General features: G+C 40.9%; 2 protein-coding genes across 2 annotated transcripts in view; both read left to right on the forward strand.

Moving 5' to 3' along the window:
• Nucleotides 1-13,571, forward strand: part of LOC109034403 (carbohydrate sulfotransferase 5) — a 26,898-nt gene extending 13,327 nt beyond the window's left edge. Inside the window, exon 7 of the mRNA XM_072299419.1 lies at nt 13,283-13,571. Within this exon, the coding sequence (XP_072155520.1) occupies nt 13,283-13,424 (142 nt within the window). The 3' untranslated portion in view covers nt 13,425-13,571. The remainder of the gene's footprint in view (nt 1-13,282) is intronic.
• The window catches only part of LOC109034408 (potassium channel subfamily K member 1), a 128,119-nt gene continuing 121,316 nt past the window's right edge, over nt 12,851-19,653 (forward strand). Inside the window, exon 1 of the mRNA XM_072299420.1 lies at nt 12,851-12,869. The gene's annotated coding sequence lies outside the window, so the exon portion shown is untranslated. The remainder of the gene's footprint in view (nt 12,870-19,653) is intronic.

Raw genomic sequence — 19,653 nt, forward strand, 5'->3', positions numbered from 1 at the left:
CATATTTTTTGCAGGTAAAGTTTTTTTTATGATCTTGGGCTTGTAGGCGACCCATTATCTTACGAATTTTTGACGTGATATTTACGCACGAAGATGCAACTTTGAAACATTGACCTTGATCTGGGATCCGAATAAAAAGTAAGCCATGTGTCAGAATCACGAGTTCTCAATGCTGATTTTTTACCCACCCTGACAAGCCCTGCCCTCCGTCACTTTTATTGCCTGCGATCGATCAGAATTCTACTTCCCAAAAATAATTGGAAACTCTGGTTTTCCTGGTTCACTCCTGCTTAGCCTCCTTACCGCTTCCTCATCTGTTGCCTCTTCATCAGGTTCCTCCCATCAGACAACTCATTTGGAGCTACCATTGTAGAATTTTGGAGAAATGACGCGTATTCATCTAGCAAACGCTTAGTTTTTCTAGTTCAGCCTCATATCTGTAATGAGCGAGGTACTAGATGACAGATGCAATATGCGCTGGGCAGCCCACGACTCTACCGTCCACCTGCCGTTGGTAATACCACCCGGATATGCCCACAGGGTTCTATGTCACTTTCAGGTACGGGGCTCAAGCCCCCCACCCTTCCCCCCTCCGAAAGCAAAAAAAAGGGGGAAAGAGTGAAGGAAAGAGGAGACAGAAGATGATGAGGAAAGACGAGAAAAGAAAAAGTTTGATTCGAGGCCTTCGAAGATATTTATCTCTTTTGATGTAGAGTCTTAAATGAAACCACAGTGTTCATTTGATTAGTATTTTATAAAATTTTCGTCAAAAAATGCGTCTAAATACAGTTTAAATTTCAAACAATTTCCAGATTTGCTAATTGCAACAATTCGAAAGTATTTCGTGTTAAGGTAAAAAAAAAGTTTTTCTGCGGAAATTCATGAAGATCTGTGTTACGGTAGCCTCGAAATGCGTCCAAACAGAGTTAAAATTTCAAACAAATTTCAGATTTGTTAAATGCAACAATTCGAAAGTATGTTGTGTTAAAGGTGCGAAAGCGTAATTTTTCTGCATTTCATGATAAATTTGCGCTATGAAAGCCTCAAATTGCGCCTAATAAGATTACACATTTCTAAGATTTGTGATCTAATCAGACGTCATCTAAATAATGATGAAAAACAAGTAAAGTCTAAAAATTTCGTTTTCACTATGAGCGCAAGCAGTGTTCCAAACTCACCTTTGAGTTTTAGGAGCCATGGGGCGCAGTGGCGTGCGGTGGGTTCAGTGACAGGGCAAGCTCTAGCGTTCGCCATCCGGGGGGGGGGGGGGAGTGGTTTAACGTAGCCTCTTTCCCTTCCCCCTCCCCTAGCCTCCCTAGAAAATTCTTAAAATTTTACTCTATTTGCTCTATTTTTCGGATGAAATCTGATGGAACGTCTTGAAAAACTGTGGTTTTATTTCTTTCTCTCTTATTTATGATTTCATTTACTCAACTTGTTTCGAATGTTATTGATCATTGGAGGACGGCTCCATACTCTTAACTCCTAATTTTGCCACTTATTTGAGGTATTATAGTCTTTATTCTACAGCATTTAGAATTTTTTGAGTTACTTAAATTTCCCCAAAAAAAGGGCTTTCTGCATTTAAAACAGGATTGAGAATTGTCTAATTCATCACCAATTAGATCCAAGTGAGCGAAATTTTATAGAATATAAAGGCATTTGCTCCGGAGGAGCAATTACAGCCGCGACGGAAAGAGGGAACAAGATAGCGCATCGGAGGCAGAAGCAGCGCGCTGCGGTGACGGGCCAAGAGATGGCCAAGAGAAGCGAGCTGCGATCGCGCAGCGAAGGGCTCGGACTCGGAACGTACCGCTCTCCCCGCCCGCCTTGATTCCGCCGCCGAGCAGTGGCTCTCCGCTCAGCTGATCGCAAGCGATTCTCCAGCGCATGAGTTGGCCCGTGTTCAGGCCGCGCAGCGCGCTGCGCCAGGCGCCACCTCCATCCGCTCTGCCGCTTTCCTACTTTGGTGGCTCTATACGTATTTCTGTCTCCCTCTCTTTCTGTTTTTAATGCAATTTACTTACTGAACACATTTTATAAATTATATTTGCTAAAATGTAAAACATTTAATAGGTGTAATTTTCTTCTTTCTTTTGAAATCTTTGGGCAAGCAGTGCTTGCCTTGCTTATCCGGACCGCACGCCACTGATGGGGCGCATCAAGCCTGAATTTTAGGCGCCATTGAAGATTTTTTAGGGGCCAGATTGACTTTTTGCCTGTATATTACGGCATATTTAGTGAAAAATTAGACACAAATTTAGATGTTTTTGTAACAGAACTAGTAGGTAGCTGTGACTTGGTGAAGACAAAAGCACTACGGATGAAATCGTGAAGAATAGAAAAATCTCTCACTAATTGTAATGCTGAAAATTTCGAATGATCACCTAATATGAAAATTCAGATTTTAAAGGGGCAATTTTTAAGGGCCACGTTGGCGCAGAGCCTTCTTTTTTAGAAGCAATGACCTATGTTTTAGGCGCATTTGGCGCGTTGGCGCCTGTGAGTTTCGAATACTGAGCACAAGGGTTGCCATCGACGAAAGTTAGCCTGAGTGACTATATCTTACACCCTTAATGAACATACTTGAAGGAAAATTTACTCCTCCGATGATATTTGATCGTTATGAAACAGCGGGCGCAGCGCGTCGAATGCCAAGAAACCCGAATTTTCCGCAAAAATTAGCCTTCAGACTCATGTTTAGGCCAGCATTAGACCCCTAAATAGGCCGAAAATGACAAAAGCATGACACAATCCGTAAAATTTAGACTCCCAAGAAGCAAAAAAATCGTAAAATTGAAGAATTTCAGGGTATGGGCCGAAAAAACGGCCCTTATCGAAACCCCTAGCTCCTTTGGCAAATCCCCTTAATATCAATAGTCATTTACCGGCCTGCGCCTCTAACTGGCAACCATGTCGGTAGCCATTTTCGATTCGGAGGCTTAATCTTTTGTAGGAATAAACATTTGATCTCCTATTCGAACTCCTTGTCCCACAAAACTAAATTTTGAACGTATTGCTTATCATAGCTGCGCTAAATTGGTGTTTCAGCCGTAAAACCGGTAGCCATTTTGGGCGCCATATTTGATTTTAGGGTCTCTGGAGGGCCGCAGCGAAAAATGGACCTCATTTTCGGACTCTACGACCCCGAAAACCTAATAATTGATACATCACTATGCACTTGGACCCGTATAGGCAAATTAGTACCCCTGAGTGGTATTTTTGGCCGCCATCTTGGATTTGGAGCCCTCCTTTGGGTCGGGGGTGTTTTTAAATGTGATATTCGGATTCCTCGTGTCATTTTACATAGGAATCGACATCTGACTCGACGCTATCCGCAAAATTTAAAACTTTCACCATGGCGGCGGCCATCTTGGACGCCATCTTGAATTCTGGGCGTCGGTTCAATTTTTGAACTTGACACCATCGAAATTCTGATTCTAGACATCCTAAAGAAGAGAATGACATACCACAACAATTTTACCCACGAAGCTGCACACGGATGCACATGTGGTACTGGACTACTACTTTAGAGGTGTAAGTAAAAAAAAAAATAAGCAACTTGAAATGATTATGCTATGTAGATTTATTGTTGCATTTTACCTTTTTTTAAAGAAAGACTGGCAAATCTTACTTCATGGAATTTTTCCTGACTTTTCCTCGTCTTATACAGAAAATCTGTGAAATTTCGACCAAAAAATGTATTTGTTTCCATTAAAAATAAGAATTAGCTACAACGCAAATTTTGAAACCATGGAATTAAGGTACGTGTTTTCGTACGTTCAATTTCAATGAACGGAATCGGCGCACTACCAAGCACTCGCTTATTTCGTGACAGGCCCGTAAAATATAAAAAAAAATCGTCGGTGCTCTGACGTAAGGGCGACTCTCGATTTCCACATGAACCCCAGAAAGCATGGATTCATTTGGACGTATTTCTGCAAAACGGAACTATGTGTATTATGATGTGAGCCCTGTTATGCGCGCGTATATTCTTATGGGTCTCAGGGCTCATATCCTAATGCACATAGTTCCGTTTATCAGAAATACGTTATGCGTAGAAATATGTTATGCGTATATTCTTATGGGTCTCAGGGCTCATATCCTAATGCACATAGTTCCGTTTATCAGAAATACGTTATGCGTAGAAATATGTTATGCGTATATTCTTATGGGTCTCAGGGCTCATATCCTAATGCACATAGTTCCGTTTATCAGAAATACGTCCATATATAAACGGGGCTCATGTCATGGAAATTGAGGTACGCCCTTACTTCAGACGGGCGACGACACTTCATTTACTGATTTCTTTCATGATCTACTGCAAATGTTTCGCTTGAAATTTTGTTGGATATAAAATGTTATTTATGGACTGGCACCTTCAGAAATTTTAAAACCCTCTCGCACATATGCAATAAAATCCTCATTTTAATGAATTGTTGATCGAATAAAACTCCGTGTTAACCACAGGTATACCGAATCGCGGATAATAGACCCTATTGTGAGAAAATTAGCCCTTGTGCAAATCGTCAAATGGAAACAGAATATAGCTTTTTTTTACCAGCGTAGCTGAGCATCAGCGCACCCTCAGGTATCTACGCAAGATTTCCTCGCGTTGACTTTAATTCCTCGTCTGTATATAAGTACCAAGTTTTGTCCTACGACCTCCTGCCGGGTTCTAGTGCCGTGATTTCGACTCTCGTTAAAAAAAAAAACCACGAATTTTTTTCCTTTTATGTAAGGAAAGGCATAAAATATGATGAGCGAGGCAACAGGGAGACAATGTTGCCGTTCCGCCGTTAGGTGTTACGTAAGATGCATCGTCCTTGATTACTGGGAGCTGCGTCCGACTGCGCGAGGAGGGGAAAACATTTTTGCACAGGATTTCAGCGTCGCACAGAGGATCGAGTTAATGGGAAGGGTTAGACATGAATTAAAAACTTTAAAAGCGTATATTTCCATGAATATGAAATTTTGATGTTATAAAAGTAGTTTCATTGGCTTTCTCGTAAAATTGTCTATGAGTAGCACTACTAAAAATTAACATTGTGACAAGATAAACGTAAAATTTTACGACTATAGTGAAGAATTTCAAGTCCGATTTCTTTCAAAGACTCGTTTCACTGTGCGTCGGAGTCGGATTTACGCAAATGACTCGTTTAGTCCAAGAGCCAGCACCGAATTATCTAACCGGAGAGTATAAGAATTTTCACATACATTCTTAGAGCGGGACACTCGAGTGTAGCAAGGATCGGGCAGTCTGGCTGGTCATAGCCGCTGGGTTCAAAATTTGAGACCCATCAAATTTCCGAAAAATTGCGTAAAATTTAACCGGAAAGTATTATAGTTGGTTTTAGTCTCATATTGTAGGGGTGACTTCCCTGATTATATATTACCTTGCCAGACCGTCGAACTCCGCTGGGAAAGGGTTGCCAGACCGCCCGAAAGTTCCGAAAAATTGCGCAAATTTTAACCGGAAAGTATTATAGTTGATTTTAGTCTCATTTTGTAGGGGTGACTTCCCTGAGTAGATATTACCTTGCCAGACCGTCGAACTCCGCTGGGAAAGGGTTGCCAGACCGCCCGAAAGTTGCTTAAATCGACCTTTTCTGCCTCATGTGAATGCACAATAGTCCATAGCCAACCTATCCCAAAATAGGGGTTTACCTTCCACATTCTGGAAAAAAATCTCAAGCATATGTATCCTATGTGTTTTTTAGCGCCAAGTTCGAATCTGAACTTTGCTACCTTCAATTTTTGCCGCTAAAGCCGCCATCTTGAAGAGACGTTGCCAAATCTCATTTTTGTCCAAGAATCGGTAAGAACTCGTTCCCTGTGCGTCGGACGACAAATAAAGTTCTGCAAAGCGAAAGTACGTTAAATTTTGATTTTGAAACATGCATCAAAGTTTTGATACAATGCATGTACCGTCCACCAGAGCGCGCTGAAAACCGCGGGAAATTTGACAAAATTGTCATTTTTGTCGCTTTTCCTGAACACCTTTTTTTCTGGGCGATTTTTCGGCGAAAATGGTCGTGGAAAAGTGAAGTCAGCAAAAAATGCTACAAGAAAGACTCTCCAATTTTTGGACTAATGACTGTTTTCACAGAAGTTAGGAGCGCTTGAAGTCGAAGACACCAACGGCCGAAATCGGCGTCAACGCTGGATCACGGTTCTGTCATATCATAAGGATTGCACTTAATATGGTTTCATGACGTATTATTTCAGCTTTGAGGCATTGAATCTCGCTGTGAACATTACAGTTAGAGGTTTCAATTCACCCAGTATGGCATCCCTTTCTAGATCCCTGCTCTGTCCCTATTCCCGCAGGTCTCGCAAAATTATGATGGGGCACTTTCCTTTCAGGGTCTAAATTTTTTCGAACCCGGGGGAAAAAGAGTTGAAGTCGCCTAACCATCATTTCAGCATCATTATTAGGAATGTAAATTGTTAGTCGAACCAATTTTAATCGAGGTTTTCGAATATTTCAGGCGTCAATGCTTTTTACCTCTTTTTCTTGGGAGGAATCCTCCCTCAAGGCACTTTCACAGAAATCACAGCAACATAAATACGAAGATAATATTCAGTAAAATACTCGGGGCGATTTTGTGTCTCACGACACCATTACCAATCGCTAAAAAGTACAAAAAGAAAAAAAAGATAAAATCAAAAGAAACCAGCATGGCATCACATGGTGATGGTCAACATACTGAGACAAGTACCATCACCATGTAACGCCGTGCTGGTTTCTTTTGATTTTAATTTCTTTTTTTTTATTTTTGTACTTTTTGGCGGTTGATGATGGTGTCATGAGACACCGAAACGTCCCGTGCATTTTTATGTATATTATAGCCTTATTTCCGCCGTGTCCTTTGTTTTCTTTATGCTATTTCTGTTTTGGGCTGCCTGTGTACTTATGTCTTTGTTTCATAAATGCAAATATGTGCACCGAATAAGGTCGTTTTCTTATACCCAGCGGTCAACTGTCACATAATCTGTTTGGCAGCAGCATTTGAGATTCGCAGGAAAATATTTTTATCAGCTCCTCCGGTTTAGGCTTCTTCCCTACTAAGTATCGGCGACAAGTAATTATTTGTTGGCACGCAGACATATTTAATCTAAACTTGCGGGTTCGTCCTAAAAGAGTGTTTTTGGGCTTCCTCCGTAGAGCAAGGCAACGAGTCAAATTTTGGATTGCCGTTTTTACCAGGCTTCATACCATCATTATTCAGCGAAGTTTCTTCGGAGTTTTTATACTCTTACAGAGCAAAAGCTGCACACGTGTACCACTTAAGGGTGCACAGTTTTGTGCGGAAATGTATGGAAAAATCCATGCAGGAGGATTTCTCACTCAAAGAGGAAGTAGCAGAATTCGACGATTCAGAGGCCGTACAAATTGATTTTAAAGACGTCGATGATAACCCTGTTTCGGGGACATACTCCTCCCTACCAACTCCAATTTTAAAAATTTCTGCGTCCCTGCCAGCTTTGGAACCCGAAGCTCAAGCTTGGAGAGCTCAAGCCAAAATGCCGAGTTTTTAATCATTTCATTCAGCTTCCAACATGCTGAGAAGAGTGCCAGGTTCAATTATTCTGATAACTTCAAGCGTGCGTAGCTGATCATGTGTTGAATTTTTTTGTAAAGATCGGATATACTACTCCCATGAAGGAAATATTTCCAAATTTGATTTGACTAAAACTTAACATGCTTAATAATAATGCTGAAATGATGGTTAGGCGACTTCAACTCTTTTTCCCCCGGGTTCGAAAAAATTTAGACCCTGAAAGGAAAGTGCCCCATCATAATTTTGCGAGACCTGCGGGAATAGGGACAGAGCAGGGATCTAGAAAGGGATGCCATACTGGGTGAATTGAAACCTCTAACTGTAATGTTCACAGCGAGATTCAATGCCTCAAAGCTGAAATAATACGTCATGAAACCATATTAAGTGCAATCCTTATGATATGACAGAACCGTGATCCAGCGTTGACGCCGATTTCGGCCGTTGGTGTCTTCGACTTCAAGCGCTCCTAACTTCTGTGAAAACAGTCATTAGTCCAAAAATTGGAGAGTCTTTCTTGTAGCATTTTTTGCTGACTTCACTTTTCCACGACCATTTTCGCCGAAAAATCGCCCAGAAAAAAAGGTGTTCAGGAAAAGCGACAAAAATGACAATTTTGTCAAATTTCCCGCGGTTTTCAGCGCGCTCTGGTGGACGGTACATGCATTGTATCAAAACTTTGATGCATGTTTCAAAATCAAAATTTAACGTACTTTCGCTTTGCAGAACTTTATTTGTCGTCCGACGCACAGGGAACGAGTTCTTACCGATTCTTGGACAAAAATGAGATTTGGCAACGTCTCTTCAAGATGGCGGCTTTAGCGGCAAAAATTGAAGGTAGCAAAGTTCAGATTCGAACTTGGCGCTAAAAAACACATAGGATACATATGCTTGAGATTTTTTTCCAGAATGTGGAAGGTAAACCCCTATTTTGGGATAGGTTGGCTATGGACTATTGTGCATTCACATGAGGCAGAAAAGGTCGATTTAAGCAACTTTCGGGCGGTCTGGCAACCCTTTCCCAGCGGAGTTCGACGGTCTGGCAAGGTAATATCTACTCAGGGAAGTCACCCCTACAAAATGAGACTAAAATCAACTATAATACTTTCCGGTTAAAATTTGCGCAATTTTTCGGAACTTTCGGGCGGTCTGGCAACCCTTTCCCAGCGGAGTTCGACGGTCTGGCAAGGTAATATATAATCAGGGAAGTCACCCCTACAATATGAGACTAAAACCAACTATAATACTTTCCGGTTAAATTTTACGCAATTTTTCGGAAATTTGATGGGTCTCAAATTTTGAACCCAGCGGCTATGACCAGCCAGACTGCCCGATCCTTGCTACACTCGAGTGTCCCGCTCTAAGAATGTATGTGAAAATTCTTATACTCTCCGGTTAGATAATTCGGTGCTGGCTCTTGGTCTAGTTCCTCAGATCTGATTCCTCTTGATCCGCTCTTTTTCCGGCGTTCCTCAAAGGCAAGATTTCGAAACCTCCAAACCACGGACTTCGGTTTGCGACGTTGCAGATTTCCCGTCATATATTCCTTTTAGGGGGATGACTGGTCATCGTTATTGCACTAAATCTGTGCGATGTTTCTTTACCCTCCCAAAATATCCCCTGAACAATTTGAAAATGTAAAAGTAGGGGCATGGTCCCCTCAGCAGGGGCCTTTGAAAAAGTTTATGAGTGTAAAAAAAAGTGCATATTTTTTTTTGTCCCATCAGGAACACCTTCAAGATTTTAAGTATTATTTTTCACTTTTGTTCAACAATGTGTCTAAAAGTGTTTCCTTTTACATATTTCGTTTGTGCAGGGGAAAGAAAGAAAGAAAAAAAAAAAAAAAAAAAAAAAAAAACAGTTTTAAGGGTGTCCATTTTTTGTTAGTCCTGTAGTTGACCTCAAAAGGGAGGGTGTAGTATCAATTATGCCAAAGATTTACCCCAATAATACAATTTTTAGCCCTGAAATTATTACAACTTTTACTATCAATAAGTCTTCAGAATTTAAAAAAAAAATGCTCTTATAAAAATAAAAAATGTTTCTGAAATCTCCCAAAAATTTCCCTAAAATCTCCTAAAAATTTTCGAAAATTTTCTTCAGATTTTCCCCAAATTTTCGAAAATTGTTCACCCGCTTCCTGTCAGAGATACCTGTATCCATCTCGAGAGACCCGAAAAGCAGGAGAGATATACCAGCGTTGAACAAAGGACAAAGAGACTCGGGTGCCGCCTTTTCGCGAAGGAGCCTTTGCGAATTTCTTATGGCAAAGGGGAAGGAGGGTTACTGACCCTTGATGGCGCGTTGCGGCGTTGCCTGACGGTCCTCCAACTCCACCGTGCTGAGGAAGAGCGCCAAATAAGCAATTCATGGTTGCCAAATTTCCCCTGGGTCACAAATTCATTTTTAAGAAAAGTTATAAACATTGTTTCTCGAGGTTTTCATTCTGCAAGTTTTTCATATAGATAGAATGAAAAATTCAGGTATAATTTTTTTGAAATTTTTAAGGAAAAATTCATGTATAATTTTTTTGAGATTTTTAAGGAAAAATCCACCATACTTATTATCCTCTTCTTCTTCGACGTCTGAACTACGGACGTACGTCTACATCGGTTTTGTTTTTAAAAAAATAAACATGTTACTGAAAAATAGAATACCGAAGTCGATTTATCAGCTACCTCGATCGATTTTCAGTATCGACGACCAAGGTATGAAACCACGTACCTCCCTTGCGGCGTTGCAGACTTCCTGTCATACTTCATTTTTCCTTTGGTAAACGAATCAACGTAATTTCATGGAATCTTTCTTGATTTTTCTTCTGTCAGTAGAATATTCTGAATAAATTTCAAGCCATAAAATTGGCTTATTTCCCTTCGAAAAATGAAACATAGGACATTTTGGGACTCTGCAATGGAGATACGCGGTTTCGCACTTTGGCCATCGATATATCGAGGGCTCAGAAATTCGTTGTCCTCATTCCCTTGGACTTGGATAATGAAGTCTTTAGACACCAATATTTCGGATCTAGGATATTTTTTACTCGGGTTCGAAGAAATATTTATCGAACATTGGTCACATTTATTTCATTTACGTATATAAAATCGATCCATGTTGGTTTACATATCTACATATTATTTAATTTTTTTCTTTGGAAACAATTGTATTTTATGAATTTTAAGAGAGGAATTTTGGCAACTGGCGAGTGTCCGCGCCGCGTTTTTTTTTCTTTTTTTTCGGCACGGTAGAACACCCCCACCATGGTTGACAAGTTGGCGCTCTCTAGACCGATTCCACGAGACCAGCTCTCAAGGACACAGCTCGCGGATTGGCAGCTCGAAGACCAGCTCCCGAGGACTATTCTGCCGTGCTAAGGAAGAACGCCGTATGAATATTCAGGCGTTGCCAAATTTCCTTCGATAAATCACCAATTTTAAAAAAAAATTCGTGTATATTTTTCTTCCAATTTCTCAGGAATTTTGCTTGTAATTTGATCTGAAGAGTCTGAAATTTCAAGGAAAAATATCGACAATTTTCGTCAAAAATAAACATTTTATCGGAGAAAATTTGGCAACTCTCGAATGTTCTTACGGCGTTCCTCCTTGGCACGGCAGAGCTCCCGAGGACTATTCTGCCGTGCTAAGGAAAAACGCCGTATGAACCTTCAAGCGTTGCCACATTTCTTTCAATAAAAACCGAGTTTCCTAGAAAAATTCTGAATATTTTTCCACAAATTTTTCAGACAATTTTGTTCGCAGTTTCATCTAAAATATTTGAAAATTTCAAGGAAAAATATACACAACTTTCTTCAAAAATACATGTTTTATTCGGGGAGATTTGGCAACTCTCGACTGTTCATACGGCGTTCTTCCTTGGCACGGCAGAGCTCCCGAGGACTATTCTGCCGTGCTAAGGAAAAACGCCGTATAAACCTTCAGGCGTTGCCAAATTTCCTCTCATAAAATGCGAATTTCCTGGTAAATGTATGAATATTTTCCTCCCAATTTTTCAGATAATGTGGTTCACAATTTTACCTAAAGATTCTGAAAATTTGAAGGGAAAATATTCGAAAATTTCCCAAAACTAAACATTTTATCGAAGGAAATTTGGCAACTCTTGAATGTTCATACGGCGTTCTTCCTTGGCACGGCAGTATTCTGCAAAGCATCGGGAGGCGGTGGCAGCCGAGGCTGTGGGCGATCCCGGGTTGGCGCTGCGCGGCGACACGACGGCATGAGCGCGGTGCCAGTGCGTTTCGCGAGAGCCGCGTGTCATAGAATAATAAGGCTACGCCTATAGAAAGGACACTCTCGCAGATTTCGTGACGAAGAAGAAGAACAGGGACCTGGAGCTCTTGAGCTGGAGCTGGCGGGTATTGTTTACATTCAGAAATGAAAATGGCGGCAATAGCCAACTGTAACACTCTAACTGTAGCTGATCACACGTGATTTTATCAGTCATCTGGCCAGCATGAGCACGCCGAGGCTGTGGAAATCGTTTTCGTTACATTAATTTTGATACTTATAAAACTCTCTTAACGAACTACCAGTTAAAGGTAACTTCCAGTTCTACCTGAAGGAGAGTCTTGTCACTGATTTTCAACCTCTAGTTACTGAACAAAGACTACTTGCCAAATAGTGCATTAACATGATTTGTTCCCTCATATCCTACATCAGGTCGTATCTAATGTCTGGGAACCCTTGCCGAAAATTCAATTAGCAGTTGAAAGAGACGACAGAACCTGGACAGAACAACCCTTGCAAAAAGGAGGGTGCGGGCGCGGGGTCCACAACCCGAGCCCAGGGAGTTGAATCAGGCTCTTCGTGAACTAGTGAAACGCGAAGAACCGGAACGAATGTTTTGTCTGAAGTCCTAGTTGAAACCTAACAGGCAGAAAAAGCACCAGTTGAAAATCAGCCCGTTAACAGCCTCTCAACCAGTAGTTGTAAACTGACAAGACACACCAACCTCTAGTTGGACCTTAACAGACAGTCAACTACTAGTTAAATGATTTGACAGGAATGACCCTATTACTCTGTGGCAGTGACTTTTACACTTATAAGACATTAGACTCTTCTTTGGCACCACTGATTACATTTGGCAACCCTGCAATTAGCTGGGCCCTACTATTACATTTGACAACCTTGCAAAGAGCTGGCGGGTTCAGAAAAGTATAGGGCAACGGGACCTAACCAAACCTGGACACAGCAGGCGAGAGTCACAACGGCCGCTTACGCGAGTGTCCCTTCTATTGGCGTTAGCTTTATTATTCTATGCGCGTGTGACGAAGGGTCAGTGGACAAGCGAACATGCCCAATCGGAAATTTGACCTTGGTACAAGCTTAGTATGACATTTTTTCACATTTGAATAGAGTTGCCAAGCTTATCTTGCTAATGTTCCCACAATGTTAGCAGGACATTTATTTTACCTCTGGGACAAGCTTGAGCCCAAAGATTGTGCCAAGGTTAGGTTTGTAAGACTGCTCCAAGCCTATCCTGACAATATTGCCACAATATTGGTGGGACATTATTTTACTTCCGAGACAAACTTGGATATTCAATATTGTGACAACGTTATGTTAATAATATTGCTCCAAGCTTGTTCAGCGGTTATCGTGATCATGATGTTGCCATAGACTTGATGTTAAAATATTGCCATAGTATTGGCAGGATATTTATTTCACAGAACACATAACAAGAGCCGTCTTTTATTTCGTCTACAGGATTCTTCGCGGACCGCGGACGATCGGTGATTTTCGTAGATACTTCAGAGAGCCAACCATAGAGTACAATAGAGTCGCAAAGTACTGGATCGCCGATGAAGTCACTTTTCGAGGCTGTTTTGTCCAGTTCTCCGGAGACTAGTGTGCGGCGACTAGCGATGACGCATACGCAGAGACTCGCGCTCAGCGCTCCCCACTCCCGACAGTCCCGACTCGGCTCCGTTCGTCGGCTAGACACACACTGAACCAGCTAAAATAAGGTAGGCCGGTAATAAGTCTGAAATTGAGTCCATATATGAATATTATCTCGGAGTAACATACATTAATGGATTCATTATGGCTTTGAATATCTATTTCAAGCAAAATTTGCACAAATTAATACCGATGGAATTAAAAAAAGTCGAAAAAACACAAGCAGTCGTTGATTTCTCCATAAGCCACCGTGTAAAAAAATGCCGGTTGGTTCACACTTGGTATAAGTCAGAAATTAAATTCCTATATGAATTTTATCCAGGAGTAATATACATCAATGGATTCATTATGACTTTGACTATCTAATTATAGCAAAATTTGCACAAATTAATATCGATGAAATTAAAAAATGTCGAAAAAACACGGGCAGTCGTTGCTTTTCCCGTAAGCCGCCGTGATAAGAAATGCCGGTTGGTTCACACTTGGTATAAGTCAGAAATTAAATCCCAATATGAATATTATCCAGGAGTAATATACATCAATGGATTCATTATGGCTTTGACTACCTTTAAATAGCAAAATTTGCAAAAATTAATGCTGATTTAATTATAAAATACCTAAAAAACACAAGCAGTTCTTGATTTCTCCATAAGCCGCCGTGTTACAAAATGCCGTTGGGTTCACTATTTTCGGAGCACACGCGGCTCGGAAACGCCTGTTCATGGATTGGCTTCATCGCCGCTCCAGTACTTTGCGACTCTATTGTACTCTATGGAGCCAACATGGATGAATATATACTAACGTAATGTAATATCTTCGTTTTCCGAACTTTCTCAGGATAAATCGCACTGATACAGGTAAATGAAGGTGTTCTTCAGAATCAGCGCCAAAAATCTACTCCGAAACCATTGGCAAATCTTCGGAAATCCCCCCCCCCCCCCCCCAAAAAAAAAACCGTTGAACGGTGTAATTGTTATGTTAAAGCAAGTCCTCAAACTTTTCCTGGTTTTATCTCCACTTCAGCGGGTACACGCCCACTCGAAGTTTTAAAATTCGGTGTTTTCGATCCATTTTGTATTGCAATATTCCAAGAAATAAAATCTTCTTCTCGTGTTAAAGGAAAACAGTGCGCATTGTGATAAACAGACGGAACTGTGTAAAAGACAAGCAGAATAAGCTCCAGATATCTTTCATGACGGATGAATTTTTTCTCAATTTTTTTGGTTCTGCAAAGATATGAAAGGGTTGCATGTTTTCAATTAGGTATGCTTTACTTTAGGTAGTGCTCGACGATGCTTTTATGACAATTGTGTTCAATTTTCAATTAAAAGTATTATATGTCACCTCTGAGATGAAAATTTGGGAAATCAGGCAAAATTAGAGCAAATTTTGGGAAGTGATACATTTGACGGTGGATATTCGGGTTTAAGCCCAACTATTAAGCTCGACGAGCTATATTTCCTAAGTCTACACCTAATGATAGTCAAAATAAATTTAGGTTTACCCAAAAATTCACAAAAAAATTTTGGGAGGAAATTGAACCTGGAATTTGACCCTTATTTGAATTCACCCAGGTATGAATATTTGCGCACAGATATTACCTATGGACATCAGCATCACCTCTGTTTTCCCGGAAAAACCATCAGATTCATTATATGTGATGGGGATTGATATGTGAAGGTTCCTCGGTACATCTCGAATTTTCTCGCGAATTTTCATGTTGACAACACCTTTTTTCCTCTAAACATATTGCTTTAAGTGGTGGGTATGATATTTGCGCACAATAATCATGCACATCACCTCAGTTTTCCCGGAAACCCCTCCGATACGTCGTAGGTAATAGGGCATTGATACGAGGCTGCTCGGGAAAACCGTAATTTTCTGAAGAAAATTAACAACGGATTTTTTTCTTCGGATCATATTGCTTTAAGTTGTGGGTACGAATATCCGCGCACAATTCAATTGCACATCACTTTAGTTATCCCGGAAAAGCTCTTTCTAACGTTGTAGGATGTGGGGATTGATATGAAGGTTCCTCGGGAAATCTGTAATTTTCTCGAGAATTTTCAGGATAACCACAAATTTTTTTCCTTTAAGGATATTGCTTTGAGTGGTGGGTGTGTATATTCGGTCACAAATGTTATGTCATCACCTCAATTTTCCCGGAAAACCCCTCGGATTCATTTTAGGTGATAGGGCATGGATACGAGGTTGCTCGGGAAAACCATAATTTTCTCGAGAATTTTCACGTTAACCACGAATTTTTTTCCTCTGAGCATATTGCTTTGAGTGGTGGGTACGAATATCCGCACACAAATCATATGCACATCACCTAAGTTTCCACGGAAAACCCTCGGATTCATTGTAGTCAATAGGGCATTGAAACGAGGCTACTCGGGAAAACCGTAATTTTTTCAAGAAATTTCACGTCAAGAACGGATTTTTTTCCTCGGAGCATATTGCTTTGAGTGGTGGGTACGAATATCCGCACACAAATCTTATGCACATCACCTAAGTTTCCCCGGAAAAGCTCTCGGATTCGTTGTAGGTAATGGGGGATTGATACAAGGTTGCTTGGGAAAACCATTATTTTCTCGAGAATTTTCACGTTAACCACGAATTTTTTTCTTCGGAGCATATTGCTTTGAGTGGTGGGTACGAATATATGCGCACAAATCTTTTGCACATCACCTACGTTTTCCCGGAAAAGCTCTCGGATTCATAGTAGGTAATAGGGCATTGATACGAGGTTGCTCGGGAAAACCATTATTTTCCCAAGAATTTTCACGTTAACCACGAATTTTTTTCTTCGGAGCATATTGCTTTGAGTGGTGGGTACGAATATCCGCGCACAATTCTTTTGCACATCACCTACGTTTTCCCGGAAAAGCTCTCGGATTCATAGTAGGTAATAGGGCATTGATACGAGGCTGCTCGGGAAAACCGTAATTTTCTGAAGAAAATTAACAACGGATTTTTTTCTTCGGATCACATTGCTTTAAGTTGTGGTTACGAATATCCGCGCACAATTCTTTTGCACATCACTTTAGTTATCCCGGAAAAGCTCTTTCTTACGTTGTAGGATGTGGGGATTGATATGAAGGGTCCTCGGGAAATCTCTAATTTTCTCGAGAATTTTCATGATAACCACAAATTTTCTTCCTTTAAGGATATTGCTTTGAGTGGTGGGTGTGTATATTCGGGCACAAATGTTATGTCATCACCTCAATTTTCCCGGAAAACCCCTCGGATTCATTTTAGGTGATAGGGCATGGATACGAGGTTGCTCGGGAAAACCATAATTTTCTCGAGAATTTTCACGTTAACCACGAATTTTTTTCTTCGGAGCATATTGCTTTGAGTGGTGGGTACGAATATCCGCGCACAAATCTTTTGCACATCACCTACGTTTTCCCGGAAAAGCTCTCGGATTCATAGTAGGTACTAGGGCATTGATACGAGGTTGCTCGGGAAAACCATTATTTTCTCGAGAATTTTCACGTTAACAACGGATTTTTTTCCTCGGAGCATATATAGCTTTGAGTGGTGGGTACGAATATCCGCGCACAAATCTTTTGCACATCACCTACGTTTTCCCGGAAAAGCTCTCGGATTCATAGTAGGTACTAGGGCATTGATACGAGGTTGCTCGGGAAAACCATTATTTTCTCGAGAATTTTCACGTTAACAACGGATTTTTTTCCTCGGAGCATATATAGCTTTGAGTGGTGGGTACGAATATATGCGCACAAATCTTTTGCACATCACCTACGTTTTCCCGGAAAAGCTCTCGGATTCATAGTAGGTACTAGGGCATTGATACGAGGTTGCTCTGGAAAACCATTATTTTCTCGAGAATTTTCACGTTAACAACGGATTTTTTTCCTCGGAGCATATATAGCTTTGAGTGGTGGGTACGAATATCCGCGCACAAATCTTTTGCACATCACCTACGTTTTCCCGGAAAAGCTCTCGGATTCATAGTAGGTACTAGGGCATTGATACGAGGTTGCTCGGGAAAACCATTATTTTCTCGAGAATTTTCACGTTAACAACGGATTTTTTTCCTCGGAGCATATATAGCTTTGAGTGGTGGGTACGAATATCCGCGCACAAATCTTTTGCACATCACCTACGTTTTCCCGGAAAAGCTCTCGGATTCATAGTAGGTACTAGGGCATGGATACGAGGTTGCTCGGGAAAACCATTATTTTCTCGAGAATTTTCACGTTAACAACGGATTTTTTTCCTCGGAGCATATAGCTTTGAGTGGTGGGCACGAATATCCGCGCACAAATCTTTTGCACATCACCTACGTTTTCCCGGAAAAGCTCTCGGATTTACTGTAGCCGATACGGTTTTTGTGTGATGATGACGTCGGAAAATCGTGAATCTTCACACAATTTCCTCGCTTACAACGGCATTTTTTCTTTCGAGCGTACCTAGTGCCAGGGTCAATATCTACCAATGTCTGTGCAAACATTATATGCACATCACCCAAGGTTTCCCGGAAAAGCTCTCGGATTTCAAGTATTGTCAGGTCGTTTCTCAATATCGAGTAATTTTTTGATTTCACTTAGAATTTAAATTATTTAAAACATTTTTCAATTTTGCTTTAAAATATAACATTTACTGTATTTAAGCAAGATAGTATGTGTTGCTGACTTTGGTCTTTGGCCCGTCAGTGATACTTGTACCGGAAGTGTTCCCTCTTCCGAGTTAAAAAAAAAAAAAAAAATTAATTCTTAATAATAATCTTATAATTTGTAAGAATAATAAATCTTTAAAATTTTTAATGTTTAGGGCATGAAAAGGAACCAAGACTCTATTCTGCGACTCGTCTTGGGTTCTCATGTGTTCTCAATAGCAGGAGAAATCCTCTGAGGAAAAAAAAGGAAAAAAAAGGATAAAAAAATAAGAAGAATAATGAAAATACCTAATAATATCACCCAATCGTTGCTCATTGACTTTTCATGCCCCCAAACCGAATGGACATGCAGCAGTTTTCCCTTGGAAAAATTATTTCCTCGTTGTAGGTAAGGAATATAGGTACCCGTTAAGAACAGAGAATTTTCCGAGATTTTCCGCGGTGACCTGATGTTAATTTTTTTGCTTAGTTGGACTCCTTGGATGCTCCCGAGTTGGTTTCAGCCCCCAAACCGAATGGACATGCAACAGTTTTCCCTTGGAAAAATTATTTCCTCGTTGTAGGTAAGGAATATAGATAGCCGTAAAGAATAGATAATTTTCCGAGATTTTACGCGGAGACTTAATTTTTTTTCTGCGTGATCGGACTCCGAGGGTGCTCTTGAGTAGATTTCAGCCCCCAGACCGAATGGACATGCAAACAGTCTTCCCTTGGAAAAATAATTTCCTCCGGGGGTTGTGGGGAGGGGGGGGGGAGGGGGTGTTAGTGAGATTTTTGTTCCAGGTTCCAGGCGTTTCATTCCATCGAAGAGATTCGTAAGAATTCCTCATGTCATGATTGAAATCATAATCTACGGCCATTAAGGTATTCGGAGAAGCTCTTCAATAAATTAACTAATCTTTCCTAGTAATTGTTCTTGGGGGGGGGGGGGGGGGGGGAAGGGCGTCCAATAGTTCTTTTACAATGTTGAGGAGTCGAATGGAGATGGGGTCGCCTGCGTGGAATAGCATTTGGCGGGACCCGAGCCCAGTGTGCGGCGGAGCGCCGTACCCGGATACGGTGCTCATTGTAGTTGACGGCCGTTGCAGCTATCTTTAGCCCAGTAACAAATTCCGAACTTAACGATTCTGGCAATAATGGCCGACAGCGGCATTAGTCTAAGTCTACGTTTATGCGAGGCTCGAAACTGCGGTTTCACGAAACCCGAGTTTGTAATGCGAGTTTTCGCCGTCGGGTTTATGCGGGCGCTGTAACCCGACTTTCGCGGGAAATCAAACTTTCCGATTCTGGCGCTGTTTATGCGCATATTTTCGATTGAACTTGAATTTCATGCGTTGGCGCCATTTTCACAAGCTATACTTAATTTTTTCACTATAAATTGATTCAATAAAATTATTATTACTCTTTTATCCCGTGTATGTTCCACAATTTTTCCGCAATATATAAGCGGAGGCTTCATCTTCACTAGAAAAGCCTTTACTGACTTTCTGAGCAACAGTTGGAAAAATGACAGTGGATTTTTAATCATTTT

Source organism: Bemisia tabaci, chromosome 4 (genome assembly GCF_918797505.1).
Source record: "Bemisia tabaci chromosome 4, PGI_BMITA_v3".
Lineage (NCBI taxonomy): Eukaryota > Metazoa > Arthropoda > Insecta > Hemiptera > Aleyrodidae > Bemisia > Bemisia tabaci.